Here is a 19,320-nt window from a genome sequence, read left to right on the forward strand (position 1 = left end):
TAAATAAATTAATTACCATTTTAAAATTTTTAATTTATTAAGTTGTGTTTAAAAATGAATTTTGTTAAAAAAAAAAATTAAAATTTGCAATTGGAATATTGAATTGAATAATTGAAAATAATATAATAAACATATTAAATTATTCAATTTATTTTTTAAATTTCAATATATAATTTAGTCAATGAAAATATAATTTGATGGGAGAAAGAATATAATTTTTGGTGGCCACTTTTGAAGGAGAATTGGATAAAGAAAAAGAAAAAGAAAAAGAAAATAAATAAAAATAAAAGGAAAAAAAGGGTTGGGATGTGGGACCCACGCCACGCATAGAACCCTGTGCTATGGAAATGGAAATTTCAATGGAAGAAACACGACGGCGACGGGTAGAAGTGGAATATTATATATTTATAAATATTTATAAATATTTTTCATTTATTAGTATATAGTATTTTTTTTTTATTATAAACTGATCATCATTCTCTAAATTAGTCGATGTGGGACTATCATCCAACATTATGTATGCAACCTAGCTGATAAATGGGTCTCGACCCATTTATTATCAATCTCCATTCTCGTGTGTGCAAATCTCGATTGGGTCATCAAACGTCCCTACAAATTTTATAACATAAATTTTTCTCCTGTTTTAGTCGTGATTCCTCCGGTTTTTAAGCTAGTTTGACTCCACAAATCTAATGAATAGGATCCTAAACATTCCGTCTCAAAATTTTAACCTAACAAAATTGAACCTACGACTTATATAAATTTGTAACGTTTTAGTCAAATCAGCTTATACGTATATCTAGACCGACTTTCTTTGGTTGATAATGAAGGGAGGATTTGCTACAGTGATTCGGGCGGTTGGTGTCCTCTTCCTCTTCGAGAGTTGTGGGTCTTTGCCGCTGCATGAGTGGTAGATCATGCTCAAAACTCCTCGTACACGAGTCCTAATCGTTGCGTAGCGGTCTGTTTCCCGGCTTTAACTCATGTCTTAGATTTTGATAATATATACATTAACTCCCTATTAAACTCCTAAAATTGATTAGAGAAAAAAGTTGGGGAAAATTAAGGAAAAATCAAAGAAAAAAGGCAAAAAGGAGAAGGGTAAAAAAGTCAAAATGTTCACAATGGGCATGAAGAAAGAAAAAAAAGTGGTAACGGTCGATGAGGCAAGAAAGACACGACCACTTTAAAAAAGTGGGACACGCCTTGTAATGACTTTACTATGTGTTTGTCAACTATATCTACTAAAAGATGAAGTTTACGTATTTTAAAAAGTCAAACAGTTCTCATCGGATATGAGTGTTGAATATAAGATAGTAGAAGAAATTATACGAAAAATTTTAATTTAACTTTAGTATAGTTAAGTAGATTGGCGGGATTGACTGAATCCACTGTTGTGACATGATTGAAGTTCGGTTCTCCACTTTGAAGAAAGAGACGAGATGGTTACCCATGAGATGGGGTTGTGTTATTGATACAATTTTTCCTTTACTTTGACTTAATCTGCTCTCGTGACGTGTTTGAAGTTCGATCCACCATGTTGATGAAATAGACGAGACGGTCTACCCACGAGATGGGTTTTTGTTATTGATACAGTTTTCCATTTCCTTTGACTGAATCTACTCTCGTGACATGATTGAATTTTGATCCACTGCTTTGAGAAAATAAACGAAACGTCCACTTGCGAAATGGGTTTTTGTCGTTGAGATAGTTTTCCGTTTTTTCGACCGAATCCACTCTCGTGACCTAACTGCAGTTCAATCCACCACTTTAAGAAAAAAGAGACGAGACGGTTTGTCCACAAAATGGGTCTTTGTCATCGAGACCATTTCTCATTTCTTTTCACGATTTTGCCTACGAGTGATAGGACAAACTCAAGCTCGAGTTCGTATCATTCAATTTCCGTCCCTATAATTATTAAAATAAAAGAAAATGGAATAAATAAGCTAGATGGAGTCTTTCTTTTGTAGCATGTGAAGCCTAATTAGGGTTCAAACGCCTAAATATGAAGTATTATTCAAAACATAAATGCCACGTGGAATTTCCGATAAATCTCAGTCGTCCATGTAAATCGTGGCAGCATCAGAGCCGTTGCTATCTCCAACATCACCAACACGTCATTCGGACGTCAAAAAAATTATTCAATCGCAATTAATTAATCCCATACATAGGGTATTAGACAGGTAAGCAAGATTAATTTATTAGGAAATAAAAGGCGCGTGGGGAAACGCAAATGTCGGAGAAGGGGCAAAAGCGGAAAAAAGGGGAACAATCATTGGATACTCGAGACCCCCATCAAAGGAAGAATGTGGAAAGTGGGGTGCGAAATTCCAAAAAAGGGTGTCCAATTGGTGTCCTTTAATGGGGGGGGGGGAATTGGGCGCGTGAGACTCGATGCCGTATCTTGTAGCGTTTCACGCCTCACGGCGATCCGTTTCAAATCCAATCCAACGTACCAAATCTTTTCGCCGAAGTTCATGCCCCAAATCGGGCGGCGTACAATGCACGCGTGCACATTGGATCCCACCATTTTTCTTTATAAAAAAAGTCAAAATATATAAAAATAAACTTAGCCACATATTTTAGATAAAGAGAATATCAGTTTGAACATCCTTATTTTTAAATATTAAAGAAAAAAAATTAAAAAACCGTATATATATATATATATAGACATACAGTGATAAACGATACAATGTTGGATTTTGCAAGACCAGAGGTTATTCTAGAATTCTTGCAAACTTAATTAATTGATTTCAACCATGGTTAGAAAATGAATAACTTTTAGATCGAACTTAGAATCTATGACAGTCACTCTTAGATTCCAATACGACTCACTCTATAATTAACTTGATCAAAATTAATTCAATGAATCGGTTTAAACATAAAAAAATGTATCAAGAAAACACAAAGGTTTTATTTGTATGTAACAATTGATTGTTAACATGAATATTACATGCTTTTAAATAGGCCAAAAAGATAATTCAAACTTAATGAAGTTCATCTACCAATGACAAACTACAACTACGAATAAAAGCTAGTAAATACAAATCGAAGAAAATAAGACATGACATAAATTGTATTAATGGGTAGTTCAAGTACCAAATGCAAAAGTCTTCTGGAATTTATTGTCACTTTATTATTTTCTTGATTTGATATGCTAATATTATAAAGATTTTTGGGCTCAAAAGTCTTTGTTTCAAATGGTACGTTAGCTGGCCTATGCAATGTATAGGCCTCTTCAATCTTCTTAACTTTGCTTCGTAATCGATCCTTTGAGTACATGCAAAGAGTGACAAAGCATCGATCTTTCGAGTATATATATATATATATATATATGAATATTAATAATGTGCACATTTCTTATGTTCGGCAACTTCCTGATATTTTTTTAGGAAACATATGAACGATGACAAAGCATGTATGTTGGTCTGTAGGTATAGTTTCACTCTTAGAAACGAAAAATAAGTAATGTGACCATATTATAGAAGTGTGCTGAGGTTATCTAAATTTTGAATTTCGATCAAAACCGTGGACACGTAGAAATTTGTTTGAAAGTAAAATATGAAAATTTAATTTAGAATTATTATTTTACTCGCTCGTCAAATTTCAAAATTAAATAAAAAATGCAACCATTAAGTCGGTTAGCTTATTTTGATTTTTTTTTTAATTAAGAATTAAAATTTTCGCCGGTTATATTTTCTTTTTATAAATACTAAATGAACGTAATATCAAAAGCTCGAATAGCTCAGTTGGTTAGAGCGTGTGGCTGTTAACCACAAGGTCGGAGGTTCAAGCCCTCCTTCTAGCGCGCATTTGTCTTCTATTTTGTGTCCCTATTTTTCTCCCCTTTCATTTATACCAATGAGGAAATGTCCTGATTTGATTTTTATTGCAATAATCTTAAATAACTTTTTGTAATTTTATATAAAATTAGTTGAGAGTAAATTTAAAATGATTAAAATGATTATAATTATTTTTTTAAAAATTATTCTCCTAGAACTTTTAAGTAAATTTAAAATGATTATAATTATTTTTTTAAAAAAATTATTCTCCAAGAAGTTAATTTTCAAATTTTAATTGAATATTTAAAAATAAATAAATAAATAATTATTTTAGAAACTAATATTTTCCTTTTGCAATGGATGGATGGAGTTGAGTTATGTTTATTATTTAATAAAAATTATTTTGCTTGAAAATATTTAAAACCCGAACAATTGAGTTGAGCCTAAATATGTTTCACCCCGGCCCGTTAAGTTAGTTTCTTTAATGAATAGTTCTTCCATTGTCAATTAGAGTGAATTATGAAGGCTTGCCCAAAGCTTTGTTTCTCTTAAGCTTAGGTAAAGTGTAGCCAATCCACATTGAAAGAACGATTCAAAAGAATTAAAGTGAAGAGAGATGCCTTCTGAGGTTGAAAATGATGTACAAAAAGAAACACAAACCCGAAGCTCAATAACTTCGACTGATAGCAACGGCATTCGAGTCATATCGCTCGCCTTCTTCGTATCGACCCTTTACTCGTTTCTTCACGAGAGATCTGCCCTTTCGTCGAATTTGTTTCTCTTGCCTGAAAATGGCAAAGGATTCATTGTATTGTATTGGATCTTTTAAACTCATGAAATGTATGCACTTTTTGAAACTTACTGTTGAGATTGCTGATTTTCTTTGTACCCTCTTGTTGCAGCGTGGTCGTTGAGGGGCACGGACTGTTTACGCTCACGACGGTAAGGCGAGCTGCATGAAGGCTCGCCTCCAGCCCCATCAGGGCAACCAGTACTTGCAGTGTCAACACTCATCCTTGAATTAACAAATGACAAAGTTGAGAAGGAGGGTCGGATTGGACGAGCACGTTCCGTGGTTGTACTCGTGGGAGGCTTACAAGCTTCACCTGAGGGATCATCACTATCTTTGTCCATAAGATCCGATGGGAAGATGCAAGATGTTGACCTACCCGAGCTTGCCTGTCATACACAGATTTATATGGATTGGCAATACAATAACAAGAAGAAGCAGAAGCTAAGAGAATAAATGTGAGATCCCACGTCGGTTGGGAAGGAGAACGAAATATTCTTCAAAAGGGTGTGAAAATCTCTCCCGAGCAGACGCGTTTTAAAACCTTGAGGGGAAGCCCGAAAGGGAAAGCCTAAAGAGGACAATATCTACTAGCAGTGGGCTTGAACCGTACAATAAAGTAAACTAAAAAATGGAACTTGATTATTCATTGTCACGGATCTAAAGAAAAGAGAGAATTTAAAACGCTTCGAACCTTCATCCCTTTTCCATGGCTATTATCCTCTTTATCAAACGACATATCCTTCTCGATGGAGGAGAATGACTCATCTTTATTATCAAACAATCCTCCCATAGGATCTTGATCACTGTTGAATATCTCGTCGAAGTTCTGGAACGTTAAATCGACTTCAGGTATGTTGAAATCATCGCGACAAACAAGCTCATCACAAACTCCAAGATCTTGCATATTTTGAGACCATAGCTGCCAAGTTTTTGAAACATGTTTGAGAAAAAAGAACATAAAATTTCAGAACCAAAATCCATGAGTTTGTTCAACAGACATACCTGACTACTTTCAGCTGGGCTTTTACAATGCCAAAGGGATTCTCCATGGAAAGGAATCAAGATAGGGGATGACAATGGAAAATTCTCGAGCTGAGTAAACGATATCATTTTCTGCTCCTGAAGTGAACCGTCCTTTTGCTGAAGTTCAGTACCCCGGTCCTCGGAAGGGTGCAGGTGTTGATTAAGAGATCGCTCGAACTTCTCCGACGCACAAGGCCTTAAAGAAAATGCACCATCTTTTTCGTCACCAAGAATCAAAGGCGAATCATTGTTCTTCTTTATAAGCTGGAGACGACTCAAGTCTAGAATTTGTTGAAAAATGAATGAAGTGCCCTTTTCTTGACCTTTGTAAAGCATCTGCAGTAGAAACCAGAAACTAAGTCCCTCTTTCATCAAGAAAATACAGTAGAATACTCAAAGGAATCAAAGGTCTGCAGTTCATCAATTGAACTGCACAATCACGACAGATCTAAACTGATCGATCGCCTAAACTACGTCTAATTTTAAAAACTACGACGAATTTCAACTGAAAGGACAAACCCATAATAAGAAATATACCATTACCAAACTATGAAAAAAGAGTGCTCAATGCTGTAATTTGTGTAGTTTGGGACAATGATCCAACCTTGTTTTCAGCTTCAGTATGAGGGGGATAGCTCATTCGAGCCACTCCAGCTATACGCGAACAGCTTCGTCCCGCTGTGTCGAAAGCCATAACACCGGAAGTATCGGAGGCAGAAGTGGACACAAACTTATCTTTGTCAACTTCATTGACATGAAAACCCCAAAGTTGTGCAAAATCCTTGGCTGAAGGACATCCCATGTATCCTCTGATTATCTTTTTCTGGTGTTGGGATGAGGCAACATGAAGTGCTCGGTCACAGCTACGACACAAGAACATTCGATGATCTAAACACTGAAGATAAGAAGGGAAACTTCGGCACGATTCGCACAAGAGAGTCCGAAGATGTCGACTCGAAAGTGCATTAGCTGAATGAACTTTTGCATCACAGGAAAGGCAAAGGTGAGCTGCATCAGGCGTACAGTAAATAATTGGCCTTAGTGCAGCACAGAATTCACAACTTCTCTCCATTGGTTCATGTTCAAAATCTCTGTCAGTTCATGTTCTTACATGAACTGATCTTCTTTCGTGTCGAGCCAATCCGCCATTGAAAAGAAACCTGCCATTATTTTCCAAGATCCATATGATGTTTTGACACAAAAACACAGCTTACTCATCACAATTCAAACCAGAGAAGCCTATTTGTTGCTCATGAACTCTTAAACTAGCAGACATTCCACAAGCAATCAAAATTTAACCAGCACAAGACATCAAAGAAAGTGAGTTTTCATATACAGAAACACAACAAAAACAAGAGAAGATTCAACTCAAACACACAAACAAGCAGTCAAAAACACATTCCACAAGATATCAACAGCCAAGAAGAACCAAACCTCGAATCAAAACAGAAGAACAGAGCCAGCAAGATTGAAAGAACAGAAACCAGCATCGACCCAGTTGAGAAATCACATCAAACAACAAAAAAAGTAAGGAAATTCAGGACGGTGAGCATTAAAGATGGCTCAACAAAAAGGTGGGTTCGACCCTTATGAGTACTGTGAGAGAAAGGTCTTAAAAACTTACACGGGAAAGTGCAGAGTGGGAGTCAGAGTTGGGAAAAGAACAGAAGTTGAGAGAGCTTCTGAATCTGAAGCGAAGCCTGGTTCTTACCTTTATTATCATCATAAAGATGAAGAGATAGAGGGTCCACAGCTTGGCACTTTTGGGGAGTGACGTGGGCGAGGGAGCCGTGAAGCTTTGTCCAGAATGGAGGTGGGCACGTGGCTGCAAATGGGGACCCATAATTCTTCATGATCGGCCAAGTTATCCAACTGCATGTGACCTAAGAAGATCCATTCACCAAAGGACACACGTTAGATTATGTGATCGACAATCTTATCCCCCCAAGTTGGCATTGGATAACAGGGCTTTCGAAATACGCCTCCATACCTAAACCAAGAGGTCCCGCACACAAATAGTCATAAACATGAAGCTTTTGTTAATTTTAAAAGCTCATGACCAAATTCTCCAATATCTGTGCTGGTTTTAATCGAATCTGATTTTTGATAGGAAGGTTTCAGAGAGAAATATTGATAAACTACTGAGATTCCAGTCGAGATTTCGATTATGGACTCGAAATTTACTCGGAAAAAGAAGTCGATAATCGAAATTTCTTTTGTAATCAAAAGGGTACAGAGAGAAATGGAAGGTTAATACAATTTTATTGTGTAATTACATGATTAAGTCACCGGTGACCGGTGGAGGGAGCAGCGGAGAGGATGACGTCGGAGGAGAGGAGAGAAGGGGAGAGGAAGAGGAGAGGGAGAGAGAGAGAGAGAACATATCTATAAAAATTCATATTCTCCATAATTTTTATTTTTCCATTGATCTCAATGTGCATACCAAACGACTGTTATTACCAGACAAAGGGACCTCGACAGCCTTCCATCCTAAGTCTTGCGTCCCATAACCGGTGAATTAGTCCTCAAATATACATTGAAAAGACACCTTTTTATTCAACTCGACTTGATGTTCACTTCAATCATATCATCGTCTTCCATGCCGAGGCCGACTGGGGTATCATCTGGCCCGACTTTATCCCCATCAAAAACGAAAACCAAACTCTTGGGGTCGATTTTAAGTTTGTTTGAGTACATTTTGAAAAGTCGCTCGAACTTGTCATCCTGTAAAAACATTCAAATTTTAGATATGGAACACATGGTGAAAAAAGTGGTTGCAATAATTTCAAAATCATCTCAAACATGCTTGAAATACTGAGGGCCTATAGCGGCGCTCCCGTGCCGAAGGCAATGACAAAAGAAAGCTAATTTCAACAACAATCTAACTGATATGATGACAGAAAATATGAAGATCAGGGAGACTCTTCTGAAGTAATTCAATCAAATAATGTCTGAACTACCATCACCAATGGAGACTCGTAACACTTTCATCATAGTCTAAATGAGTATGAATCATAGAAAGTACAATAATTCAAAGAACAGAACACTAATGTAACAAAAGTAATGAATAACATCTCGGTTCAAATCTAATGATCACCCCACAATGGGGAGTTAAGCCAATCATAACGTGGAAAGGAAAGACAAAAAAATCAAATTAAAGGGTACATGCGGCTCATGACTATTGACAATTATACAGTAACCAAGTCATGAACCCAGATACTAAAGGAACTACCTCTCCCAAGATGGGAATTTAAAGGACGAAGTTCAAATTTGTTCACCTTTTTTTTTTTTTTTTAAATCAATGTTTCAAGATTAGCTGATGTATAATATGAACCATGATACGTATGTTAAGCAATCTACCATAGTTCACCAAATTCATTCATTTCCCTACATATGATTCTAAACATGCCAACCAGATTATTGGGCAAATTAAAGGCATCTTGAGAGTACATCAAAAACAGCTATAGCAAATCATGAGGAATGTTGACAAAACAGGATGGTTGTTGTACTTGAAGAATGCAAGTCTGAATTGTGGATAACATGGAATCATGCACAAGAACATACCACAAACAGGCGAAACTGTTGGAGCTCTTCCTTGTCACTATCTCGTACAGAAATAACAATCTTTTCTCTTTCTTTAGAAGCAATTGGAGCTTGGTCATCCAAAGCAGGCTCCAGGGAGACTTGGGGCGTGTTTTCAACATCCACTCTTGCAGATTCCTCCACTTCTCGCAACAAGTTTTTAGCCGATAGAGCAACCGAGGCCAACTCTTGCTTCTTTAACCTATAAGTGCAGATTACATATGATATGCCAAGGCAAAATGGCAAGAGACATGCCATAGAATCCTATGCAGAGAAAAAAAAATAAGGGTTTTTTTGGTAGACAATCTCGATTCTGCTTCATGTTTTTCAATTCACCGAGTCTAGTGAGTGTATGCATTTGGCGTATGTGTTTTCGAAAATTGTTTCCCAACTAGGTAATAAAAAAATTTGAAAAACAACTTTTTTGTGTTTTCACTGTATCCAGATTTTGAATTTGAAAATTTAAAATGCAAAATTATATTAAAAAAGATAAAACTTAAGAAAATATACTATTTCATATTATAAACTCAATTTATTTTTGTTAAATTAAAATACATATATTATAAATTGTATGATATTGCAAAATAATGATTATACAAAATTTATAAATAAAAAATCAATTAATAGTGATTTATATTCAACCTAATATTCAGTTCTGTAACTACAACTAGTTCCATATTATAGAGCAGATTTTGAATTATTGTTCAAATTGGAATTCAATTTCAAAATCAGCTATCAAACATATATCTGAATACAACCCTATTTTCGTTGAATCCCTTGTTTATAAAATTCATTGCCAAGACTGCCTACTAAACAAGCCCTAAGGTTTCCATGTTGAAATAAAAGTGAATTAATCAAGCAATAGATGCATGTTACTAGGATGGAATACCTTAACTTCTTCAATGTCGAATCTTCCCCACACATATCTTTTGCATCAACAGACACCTTCGGTGGAGGGGGCAGCCAATCTTCCTCTTTATCTTCAATTTCCACAAATGGATTTTCCACAAAATTCGTAACCTAAATATTGATTGAAAGGAAAGAATCACATAAAACTAGCTTTACTGACTGTTCCAACGAACATTAATCCTCTGCTAACAGAAAGTCTGCAATTTCACTACATGAAGGTAATTATATACCGCTGAATTTGAAATCTTCGTTCGCTTTGAAAAAGGTACACGAGACTCCTCTACGTCCGAATCCTCGTCTGATTTTAGTCCAAGCAGAAGAAAAATAAAACACCAGGTTACCAACCATGACTACGAGCACAAGGAAAATCAATTTCGAAATTTATCTCTGAAGCGACAGTTATAAAAACTTCAAAAACACAGTGAAATGGAAGATTCCAACTTCATGAAATTCAAATTTAACTTAAGCTTGAGAACGATTACCATCGAGACAAACAACAGAGTGAGGCTGAACGCGGCTGTAATCGAACAAGGGCTCAAATTCCTCAGCGGAATCCGCCTGAAAATAAGAACTCAAAAGTAAGAATCACGAAGTGTGTTGGGAAAACCATGAGTAGTAATGATACATAAAAGAATTCCGTGCCGATAAAATTAAAGAAAGAAGGAGACTCGCCATTGTCAAAGACCTCGAAATCTAAACTCTTCCTTTTCTTCTCCGATCAATCTTCGTCCTAGCCGGCCGGGAAATTCAAATCGACTGTCCGTTTCCCGTCGAAGCGTTACCTAGCCACTCCTTACTGAATTTCTCTTTTCGTATTAACGGGTCGGTCGGCTTTATATACCCAAATAGTTTTAGCGGGTTCGGGTCGACCCAGTTTGTCTGCCGCCGCCCGATTAAATGTAAATAAATGTAATAAATAGGATACAAATTAGTTTGAACGGAAGGATATCGTTAATTTTTTTAAAAAAATTTCTTACAATTAAATATATAAATATTTTTATTTTTATTTTATTTCATTCCATAATTAATTTTTAATTATTTTCTCAGACCATTATTAAAAATAAAATTTAATATTAAAAAAAAGAAAATAGACACATTTTAATTTTATTACAAACAAATTTAAATAAATGACTCGAATGAGTTGAACCTATCCAACTTAAATGTTTCAACCTAACCCATAAACATCCCACTTCATCTTTATCTCGACCATCTTTACCCTGAGTGCCTATTATTTAAAGTGTGTATTTACGTGTATAGTCCACTTTATTTGGCATGTTCATTGAAATTTAGTATGAACTTTTAGAGATTTGGCATGTGAGATCCTACCTCGGTTAAAGAGTGAAACGAAGCATTTCTTATGAGGGTGTGGAAACTTCTTAATAAACGCGTTTTAAATCCATGAGGCTGACGACGATACTCATCGGACAATATGCAGTTCGCTTAGCAGAAGCTAACTTCGAAGAGTTACCTTCATGACAAACATATTAGGCTCTTCAAATTATTGCTCTAACATGGCAGACAACCTGCGACAATTACAAGTACTCATGTGCTTGAATGGTCCTATACTGCCTTCTCAATATGTTGAAAATATTTAGGCATCTTCAAAATCGTCCTATGCCTTGAGGTCGAGTGGAAAAATGAGAACTGAGAAGAGAGTCCAACGGAAAATAAAGAGGCAATCAACGTCGACGTTTGATGACACACAGAGACGAACTGAGAAGTCGAATGACTATACATAGAGAGAAGTCGAGAGGAGTTGAACAACGAACGATGCGATGAGAGTGTGTGAGACTGCGAGTTCGAGAGTCGAGACTTCATTTCACTTACCCTGTTCCCCTCGAGGTCGAAGATGAACGTTGCATGAGACAGCAAGACAAAGTCTCAGACTCACGGTCAAAGAGCAGAGAGCCAGTAGAGTACAAACGCGCCAAGAGCAAATGATGATTCATGGGCTTGGGTTGAGTGGGCTTGGGCCTTTTCTTCTTTTTCTTTTAAGGTTTTCGGGTTGGATCGGGTTGACCCAATAATTTGAATTTCGTATCCGAACTCAATCCGAACCGGATCAAGTTCCAAAAAACGAACCCAACCTAAACCTAAAATCCTTTTAAATTCAACCGAATCCTTATAATTCGGGTTGGATTCTCGGGATAGCGGGTTGGATGTACACCCATTTGATGAGAGATGGGTTATTATACAAAGGATATATTCTCAATAAGCTTTAAAACTACAATACAGGAAAAAGATGATGAACAAAGTTTGAATATATATTAAATACAATACCAGAGTAACTACAACATACGTTCTTTTTCTATACTTCCTAAACATTAGTGGTGTACATCCAACATCCGACAACCCGGACCAACCCAACTCGAAATATAGGAGTTAGGGTTGGGTTATTTTTCCTAAACTCGAATTAACTCGGTTTGATTCGATTTCGAGTTCATAGGACAAAAACCTCGAGTAAATTCAAGCCCTATTGCTAATCTAAAAAAAAAATCTTACTATCATTGTTCAAAAGAAGGGAGTACCATTTGCATAGTGTACAGTTTCAAGTTGGTATGTTAGTTACAGGCCCTTTGAACCAATGTTGAGCATTCAAGATCCAGGTAGAAATGGTAACGATCAACATGCAGCCAACGGCGACAGGGGTGTAGTTGAGAGTCTCGTTCGTAATCGGGTACTCGACAGGTAACGAAAAGAGAACCGAAATTGTCGTCACCCAAAGAACTGCTACCCAACCAACGAAGATCCCATAGCTACCCAAGTTGAAAGGTCCTGGCACAAAGGATCTCCTTGCCAAAGTCACCCTAAAAAATATGGGCAAGGCATATGCAATGTACAGACCAATTGTTGCTATAGAGACCATGGCGTTAAAGGCCACTGTGCTTCCAAGAGACTGCAATAAGTTAACGAGAAGTATAAATACACCCTCCTCCTGCATATGAAGGGCATTGTTCCCTTTGTGGCAATAACATTAACAATTCAGACAAACTAAACTGAAAAGGTTGATTTTCGTGCTCGCAAACTCCGTATATCCATCAAGCTACCATTAAAATTTACTAAAAATGTGATATCCCATATTGGTTGGAGAGGAGAATGAAACACCCTTTATAAGGATGTGGAAACCTTTCCCTAACATACGGGAGGGTGTGGAAACCTTTCCCTAGCATACGGGCTTAAAGCCTTGAGGGGAAACCCGAAAGGAAAAGTTCAAAGAGGACAATATTTGCAAGCGGTGTGCTTGGGCTGTATTAGGCGTGATTGCGGTATTGAAACAAGATTATGATGTAGTGAAACAAATGGAGTTATATAGTAATTTAATGCAAATGTTCGTACCGTTAATGCCATGCAAAACGATATTAAAGCGGAGAGCCAAACTGCGTTTATGGGGACCTCGTTTCCGTTCACTTTATGCCATGTTGACGATAATGGCATCGCTCCATCTCTGGAGAATGCGTAAACCATCCTATGAAGAAAAATTATACGAAATATGAAACCGTGAGCCAAAAACACATACATTGTGTTTAAAAGACGAACAGTTAGTCAGCTTGCCTGGAGTTACTAGTGACAGAGCTCATTCCACAGAAGAAAATCGCGACAGCTACCACACCTAAGCACATAATTCCTCCAACTCCATTCCCATATCTGCTCTTGAATGCTTGGTAAAATATTTCAGCAATGGCATAACCTCCAGAATCATTGTTTTTATCCAAAAGGTTCGGGATGTTGGTAACGGCGAAGGTGATGCCGACTATGTAACACCAACCAACAACAATTGATATCCCAATAGAACTAATAATTCCCCTCGGTCCGTTCTTATCTGCTTCTATCGTTTCTTCTGTCTGTAATGTCGTACGAAGATGCAAATTACATTGCAAGTTATCTAACAGTTATGCATAAACCGAGGTGGAGGAGAACATACCATATGAGCAGAAGCGTCATACCCAGTTAGAGTATATTGACTCATCAGAAGTCCCAAAACAAATATGTAAAGTTTACTGTTAATTCCTTCGCCGTTATCGGCATTGAAATGAGTGAAGACAAACTCGGGGCTGGCCCTTTCCGTTGCCACCAAGGGAACGAGAAATGTAAGAAGAAAAACACCTAAGAATTCGACATCCTGTTAGAAATGTAAGCTCATGAAGAGCTCAAAGAAAGAGAAACTTGAACCTTCATACCTAAAAAGTTCCATGCTGCAGCAAACTGTCCAAAGAAAGACAACCATGAAATGGGCAGGCTGTTCATGATAGCATGTACCAACAAAATTCCACCATGGAAAATAATCACTACATATTTAGATGCCTCATATCCTCCATTGTTTATACCCCCTGTGCTAAGCAGAACTATCACTTGAATTAGCTGAGCAAGTGAATAATCAATACTTGTTGTGACAGCCCACTGCATACAGATCACTTCCACGAGTTAGAGAATATTAAACGAAAAGCTTAACCTGGTTATAAGAATTTGAACTTTGAGCATAAGATCTTTAGAAGAACCTGTCCAACAATGTTAAACCTGTGCAAAGATTAAAGTTGTTTGCAAGAAATCAGAACATGTTAAGATGGAATGGAATACACAAATGCAAGGAAAATAACGTAATTGGAGTTTCTCGAGACGAGCAATAACGAACAATAACGAACAAGAAAATCAAGTTCCTAAGCTTCATAAAACTTCAAAAGATTTAAAGAACAAGCAAGGAGCAGGGGAGAAATGTTCTTCAAATTATTCCACCATGTACATATTTTCATTTGATCAAATAGAAAGCTTTGAAACTTGTTAAATCCAAATCTTGTGCAACTCTCAAACAAATCTACCAATACCAAGGACTAAGAAATGGTAGATAATTGATCCATAACTAATATAATGTTATAATTTGAGCATCCAGTGACCTGAAAAGAAGAAGAAGAAGAAATGATTACCAGCCAGTCATCCAAGAGGCAAAAGGAGCCCAACTTGGACCAGCAAGCTTGGCACTCCAATAGTAGAGACCTCCAGAAGTAGGATACGAAGAACAGATCTCAGCCATGGACAATCCAACACACATAGTGAAAACACCAGCAATCAACCATCCATAAACCAACGAAACAGGGCCACCAAAATTCAGCCCATTATTGTAAAGAGTAGTAATACCAGTAAGCACCGAGATAATCGAAAACGAAAACGCAAAATTAGAAAACACCCTGCAATTAAAGCAACGATTGAAGCGATTCAGATTCATAATGCACAAACAGCAAAAACATCACAATCACAAGAAACACAAACTAAACCATTCATGAAACTTACGAGAGGTCGCGCTTGAGTTCTTGTTTGTATCCAAGCTCATTAAGACGAGAATGACCAGTATCAAGCAAAACATCGCCGTTTGAAGCCAGCATAGCAGGAAGAACTCGGAAAAAGAGAGACGAAAGGTGGATCAATCAAATGAGTTCTCCCACTTCAAGCTTACTCGTTGAATCTGAAGAAGAACATATTAAGAGGATATTTTGCCGTGATAATTAGTTAGAATATATCTCAGATATTTAGGGAGTTGTTAGTATAGATTTTATTAACCGTATATTTTATTTATTTACCAAATTTAGTTAGATATATATTTTTTCTATTTTTAGGTATTAGTTGATAGTTTGTATCCTATTTAAACGTGGTAAACCTGAATGAAGATCATACTTTCGATCCCAATTCTATTTCTATTTCTCATTCTTAACATGGTATCAGAGCACCGATCTTGGTGTTCTTAAATATCAAAATTTCCTTTATGGCGGAATCAGCCAAATCCAGCTTCAAAATTTCGGATGTTGATTTAACACATCCGTACTATATTCATCACTCTGATCAGCCAGGATATTCACTTGTTCCAATCAAATTAAATGGAGCAAATTACCAATCCTGGAGTAAATCAGTTATGCATGCTCTTATTGCCAAGAAGAAAATTGGCTTCATTGATGGCACAATTGAGGAACCGTCCCAAGATGCAAATTCAACCGAATTCGAACTCTGGAATCAGTGCAACAGTATGATAATATCTTGGTTAACTCATTCCGTTGAAGCAGATATCGCTAAAGGCATTATTCACGCCAAGACAGCTCATCAAGTGTGGGTTGATCTTCACGATCAATTCTCACAAAAGAATGCTCCAGCAATTTTTCAAATACAAAACTCGATAGCAACGATGTCACAAGGAACCATGGCGCTGTCAACATATTTCACCAAGCTCAAAGCACTTTGGGATGAACTGGAAGCATACCGCACACCATTTACCTGTAATCAACGTCAAATACATATTGACCAACGCGAAGAAGACAAGTTGATGCAATTGCTCATGGGGCTTAATCAGTCTTATAAAACGGTGAGATCTAACATATTGATGATGTCTCCATTACCTAATGTGAGGCAAGCCTATTCATTACTTGTACAAGAAGAGATGCAGCGTCAGGTAACTTCCGAACCTACTGAGAATTTCTCGATTGCATCAGCAGTGCAAAAGAAAACAATATATTCAAAATTCGCCAAGGACAAAAAGTGTGAACACTGCAATAAAAGTGGTCATACAATCAATGAGTGTCGAATTCTTAAGTTTCACTGTAACTTTTGTGATAGAAGGGGCCATACAGAAGATCGGTGTCGACAGAAAAATAATTCTGGAAGGACAAGACAAGACAATCAACACAATAACCGTGGATATCGATCATCTGCAAATATGGCCGATGTTTCACAGTTGAATACAGAAGAACAGTCACCTAATTCCATTCCAAATTTTTCTTCTGAGCAATTACGAGAGATAGCACAAGCCTTATCTGCAATCAATCATCACCCTTCTGGTAATTCTGACAATCACGTCAATGTTGCAGGTTTGTTTCCCATATCTACATTATCTATTAACTCTGCGAGTTCTAATTCATGGATTCTCGATAGTGGAGCTACGGATCATATAGTATCAAAATCTTCTGTTATGACTGAACCAAAGGCTGCCATCATGTCTGCAATAAATTTGCCTAATGGAGAGACAGCACGTGTGTCACATACTGGCAATATTTCCCTTAGCCCTAACCTTCAATTAAACAACGTTTTATGTGTGCCTTCATTCAATTTAAACCTAATGTCGATCAGCAAACTTACCAATAACTTGAAATGTTATGTCACCTTCTATCCTGATTCTTGTGTTATGCAGGACTTGGCTACGGGGAAGATGATTGGCTCGGGTAAACAATTTGGAGGTCTCTATCATATTTCTTCATCTCCAATCAAATCTTCAGCTCATCAAGTATCTCAGTCATCTGATTTGTGGCATTTACGCCTAGGTCATCCTTCCTTTTCTCGTTTTAAATTTCTAGCTGATCAATTGCATCTTAATAATGCGAGTTATTCTCATAATTGTAGTATCTGCCCGTTAGCAAAACAAACTAGGTTGTCTTTCCCAAGAAGTTCAATAACAACCCATTCTGCTTTTGATCTGATACATTGTGATGTTTGGGGACCACATAAAATTCCTACCCATTCTGGTTTGCGTTTTTTTCTCACTATTGTTGATGATTTTACTCGATGTACTTGGGTTTTTTTAATGCAACATAAGTCAGAAGTACATCATTTGTTAATGAACTTTGTTAAATTCGTTCAAACTCAATTTCATACTACTATCAAGATAGTTCGATCAGACAATGGGACTGAATTCCTATCTTTGCAACCATTCTTTACTTCTTGTGGTATTGAATTTCAGCGCACTTGTGTCTATACTCCACAACAAAATGGAGTCGTAGAACGCAAGCATCGCCATATCCTAAATGTAGCTAGGTCTCTTCTTTTTCAGTCACAGGTTCCACTTAATTTTTGGGGAGAGTGCATTTTAACGGCTGTTTATCTTATAAATAGAACGCCATCACCATTATTATCTAACAAGACACCCTTTGAAGCACTCTACAAACGACCACCTACATTTCACCATCTTAAAGTTTTTGGTTGTAAATGTTATGCAACTATAGTACATCCTAAGCAAAAATTTGAACCTAGGGCAACTCCTTGTGTTTTCGTAGGATATCCTTGTGGTCATAAAGGATACAAGTTGTATGACATGCAATCTCACAAATTCTTTATCAGCCGTGATGTCAAATTTTGTGAAGATGATTTTCCTTTTTCATCAGCTTCACAAACTTCGACATTAGCTCCTTCGACTCCTGTTGTACCACTTCATGATCCATCCTACTCAAACATCCATCCTCCACCTTCTATTCCTTCACCTCATCCTCCTCCTTCACCTCCTATTCCTTCACCTCCTACTCCTCCTTCACCTCCTATCCCTTCACCTACTACTCCGTCGTCTCCTCCACCTTCTCCAGATTCGCCCACTAATTCCAATCCTATCCCACCTGATACATCAGCTCCACTTCGACGTTCTACTCGTACTAAACAGCCTCCAGCTTGGCATAAGGATTATGAGATGTCTTCTGGAGCCAATCATTTAACCTCTAGCTCAAGTCCCGGCACTGGCACCAGGTATCCCCTTCATCATTACCTTTCATTCTCTCGTTTTTCTCCTACTCAACGTGCTTTTCTAGCTCTTATTACATCCCAGACAGAACCTAAAACCTATGACGAGGCAGTTGGCGACCCGTTATGGCAGCAGGCTATGAATGATGAAATTGCAGCTTTGGAACGTAATCATACATGGTCTCTCGTTCCTCTACCACTTGGTCATAAAGCTATTGGTTGTCGTTGGGTGTACAAAATTAAATACAACTCTGATGGTTCTGTTGAACGTTATAAAGCTCGACTAGTAGCAAAAGGATACACTCAGGTTGAAGGTATTGATTACACAGAAACATTTTCCCCTACAGCGAAACTTACTACACTTCGTTGCTTACTCACTGTTGCTGCTGCTCGAAAATGGTTCACCCATCAGTTGGATGTTCAAAATGCCTTTCTCCATGGTAATCTAGACGAGGAAGTTTATATGTCTTTACCACCAGGTCTTCGCCGACAGGGGGAGAATACAGTATGTCGGCTCCATAAATCTCTCTATGGATTAAAACAGGCTTCTCGCAATTGGTTCTCCATATTTTCTACAACTATACAAAATGCAGGCTACACTCAGTCCAAAGCAGATTACTCTTTGTTTACTAAGAGTAAAGGTACTTCTTTCACTGCAGTTCTAATCTATGTTGATGATATTCTGTTGACAGGCAATGATCTCGAAGAAATTCAATATCTCAAGACTAGTTTACTCCAGAAATTTCTTATCAA

The 19,320-nt window shown here is 37.2% G+C and overlaps 3 protein-coding genes and 1 non-coding gene across 6 annotated transcripts in view; 1 reads left to right on the forward strand and 3 right to left on the reverse strand.

The window, feature by feature from the left end:
- The first annotated feature begins 3,734 nt into the window (after positions 1-3,734).
- TRNAN-GUU lies at positions 3,735-3,808 on the forward strand. Its single transcript has one exon. It is a non-coding gene; the product is annotated as a tRNA-Asn (tRNA).
- Positions 3,809-4,295: 487 nt separating this feature from the next.
- Positions 4,296-7,496, reverse strand: LOC111449465 (putative zinc finger protein At1g68190). Of its 3 annotated transcripts, none has more exons than XM_023089364.1 (6): positions 7,033-7,496; positions 6,203-6,758; positions 5,578-5,934; positions 5,267-5,494; positions 4,645-4,961; positions 4,296-4,567 (listed from the first exon to the last, which is right to left on the reverse strand). In XM_023089364.1, exons 2-6 carry the CDS (start codon positions 6,668-6,670, stop codon positions 4,450-4,452), a joined length of 1,488 nt encoding a protein of 495 aa, XP_022945132.1. In that variant the 5' UTR covers positions 6,671-6,758; positions 7,033-7,496; the 3' UTR covers positions 4,296-4,449. The 3 variants fall into 3 exon arrangements, with proteins under 3 accessions (XP_022945132.1, XP_022945133.1, XP_022945134.1); XM_023089365.1 differs by having other exon boundaries at positions 7,223-7,492; XM_023089366.1 differs by having other exon boundaries at positions 4,296-4,565; positions 4,640-4,961; positions 7,033-7,486.
- Positions 7,497-7,980: 484 nt separating this feature from the next.
- On the reverse strand, positions 7,981-10,906 carry LOC111449468. Its single transcript, XM_023089372.1, has 6 exons — positions 10,762-10,906; positions 10,572-10,647; positions 10,320-10,387; positions 10,070-10,200; positions 9,163-9,382; positions 7,981-8,322 (listed from the first exon to the last, which is right to left on the reverse strand). Exons 1-6 carry the CDS (start codon positions 10,762-10,764, stop codon positions 8,155-8,157), a joined length of 666 nt encoding a protein of 221 aa, XP_022945140.1. The 5' UTR covers positions 10,765-10,906; the 3' UTR covers positions 7,981-8,154.
- Positions 10,907-12,563: 1,657 nt separating this feature from the next.
- Positions 12,564-19,320, reverse strand: part of LOC111449464 (amino-acid permease BAT1 homolog) — a 17,249-nt gene continuing 10,492 nt past the window's right edge. Inside the window, exons 2-9 of the mRNA XM_023089363.1 lie at positions 15,373-15,534; positions 15,009-15,269; positions 14,586-14,604; positions 14,268-14,487; positions 14,012-14,193; positions 13,642-13,931; positions 13,426-13,555; positions 12,564-12,985 (exon numbers count right to left, since the gene is read on the reverse strand). Of these exons, the coding sequence (XP_022945131.1) occupies positions 12,638-12,985; positions 13,426-13,555; positions 13,642-13,931; positions 14,012-14,193; positions 14,268-14,487; positions 14,586-14,604; positions 15,009-15,269; positions 15,373-15,464 (1,542 nt within the window). The 5' untranslated portion in view covers positions 15,465-15,534 and the 3' untranslated portion in view covers positions 12,564-12,637. The remainder of the gene's footprint in view (positions 12,986-13,425; positions 13,556-13,641; positions 13,932-14,011; positions 14,194-14,267; positions 14,488-14,585; positions 14,605-15,008; positions 15,270-15,372; positions 15,535-19,320) is intronic.

This window comes from Cucurbita moschata, unplaced genomic scaffold (genome assembly GCF_002738365.1).
Source record: "Cucurbita moschata cultivar Rifu unplaced genomic scaffold, Cmos_1.0 Cmo_Scf00011, whole genome shotgun sequence".
NCBI lineage: Eukaryota > Viridiplantae > Streptophyta > Magnoliopsida > Cucurbitales > Cucurbitaceae > Cucurbita > Cucurbita moschata.

Excerpts from the sequence above, each read along its gene's own strand:
- LOC111449468 (XM_023089372.1), bottom strand. Across the intron at positions 10,201-10,319 it reads CGAAGATTTCAAATTCAGCG|GTTACGAATTTTGTGGAAAA; the intron begins GTATATAATTAC and ends ATCAATATTTAG. Across the intron at positions 8,323-9,162 it reads AACAGTTTCGCCTGTTTGTG|GATGACAAGTTCGAGCGACT; the intron begins GTATGTTCTTGT and ends ATGTTTTTACAG.
- LOC111449465 (XM_023089364.1), bottom strand. The coding sequence starts at position 6,670 with ATGGAGAGAAGTTGTGAATTCTGTGCTGCACTAAGGCCAATTATTTAC. Across the intron at positions 4,962-5,266 it reads GCCATGGAAAAGGGATGAAG|GCAAGCTCGGGTAGGTCAAC; the intron begins GTTCGAAGCGTT and ends TGTGTATGACAG. Across the intron at positions 4,568-4,644 it reads GAAAATCAGCAATCTCAACA|GCAAGAGAAACAAATTCGAC; the intron begins GTAAGTTTCAAA and ends TGCCATTTTCAG.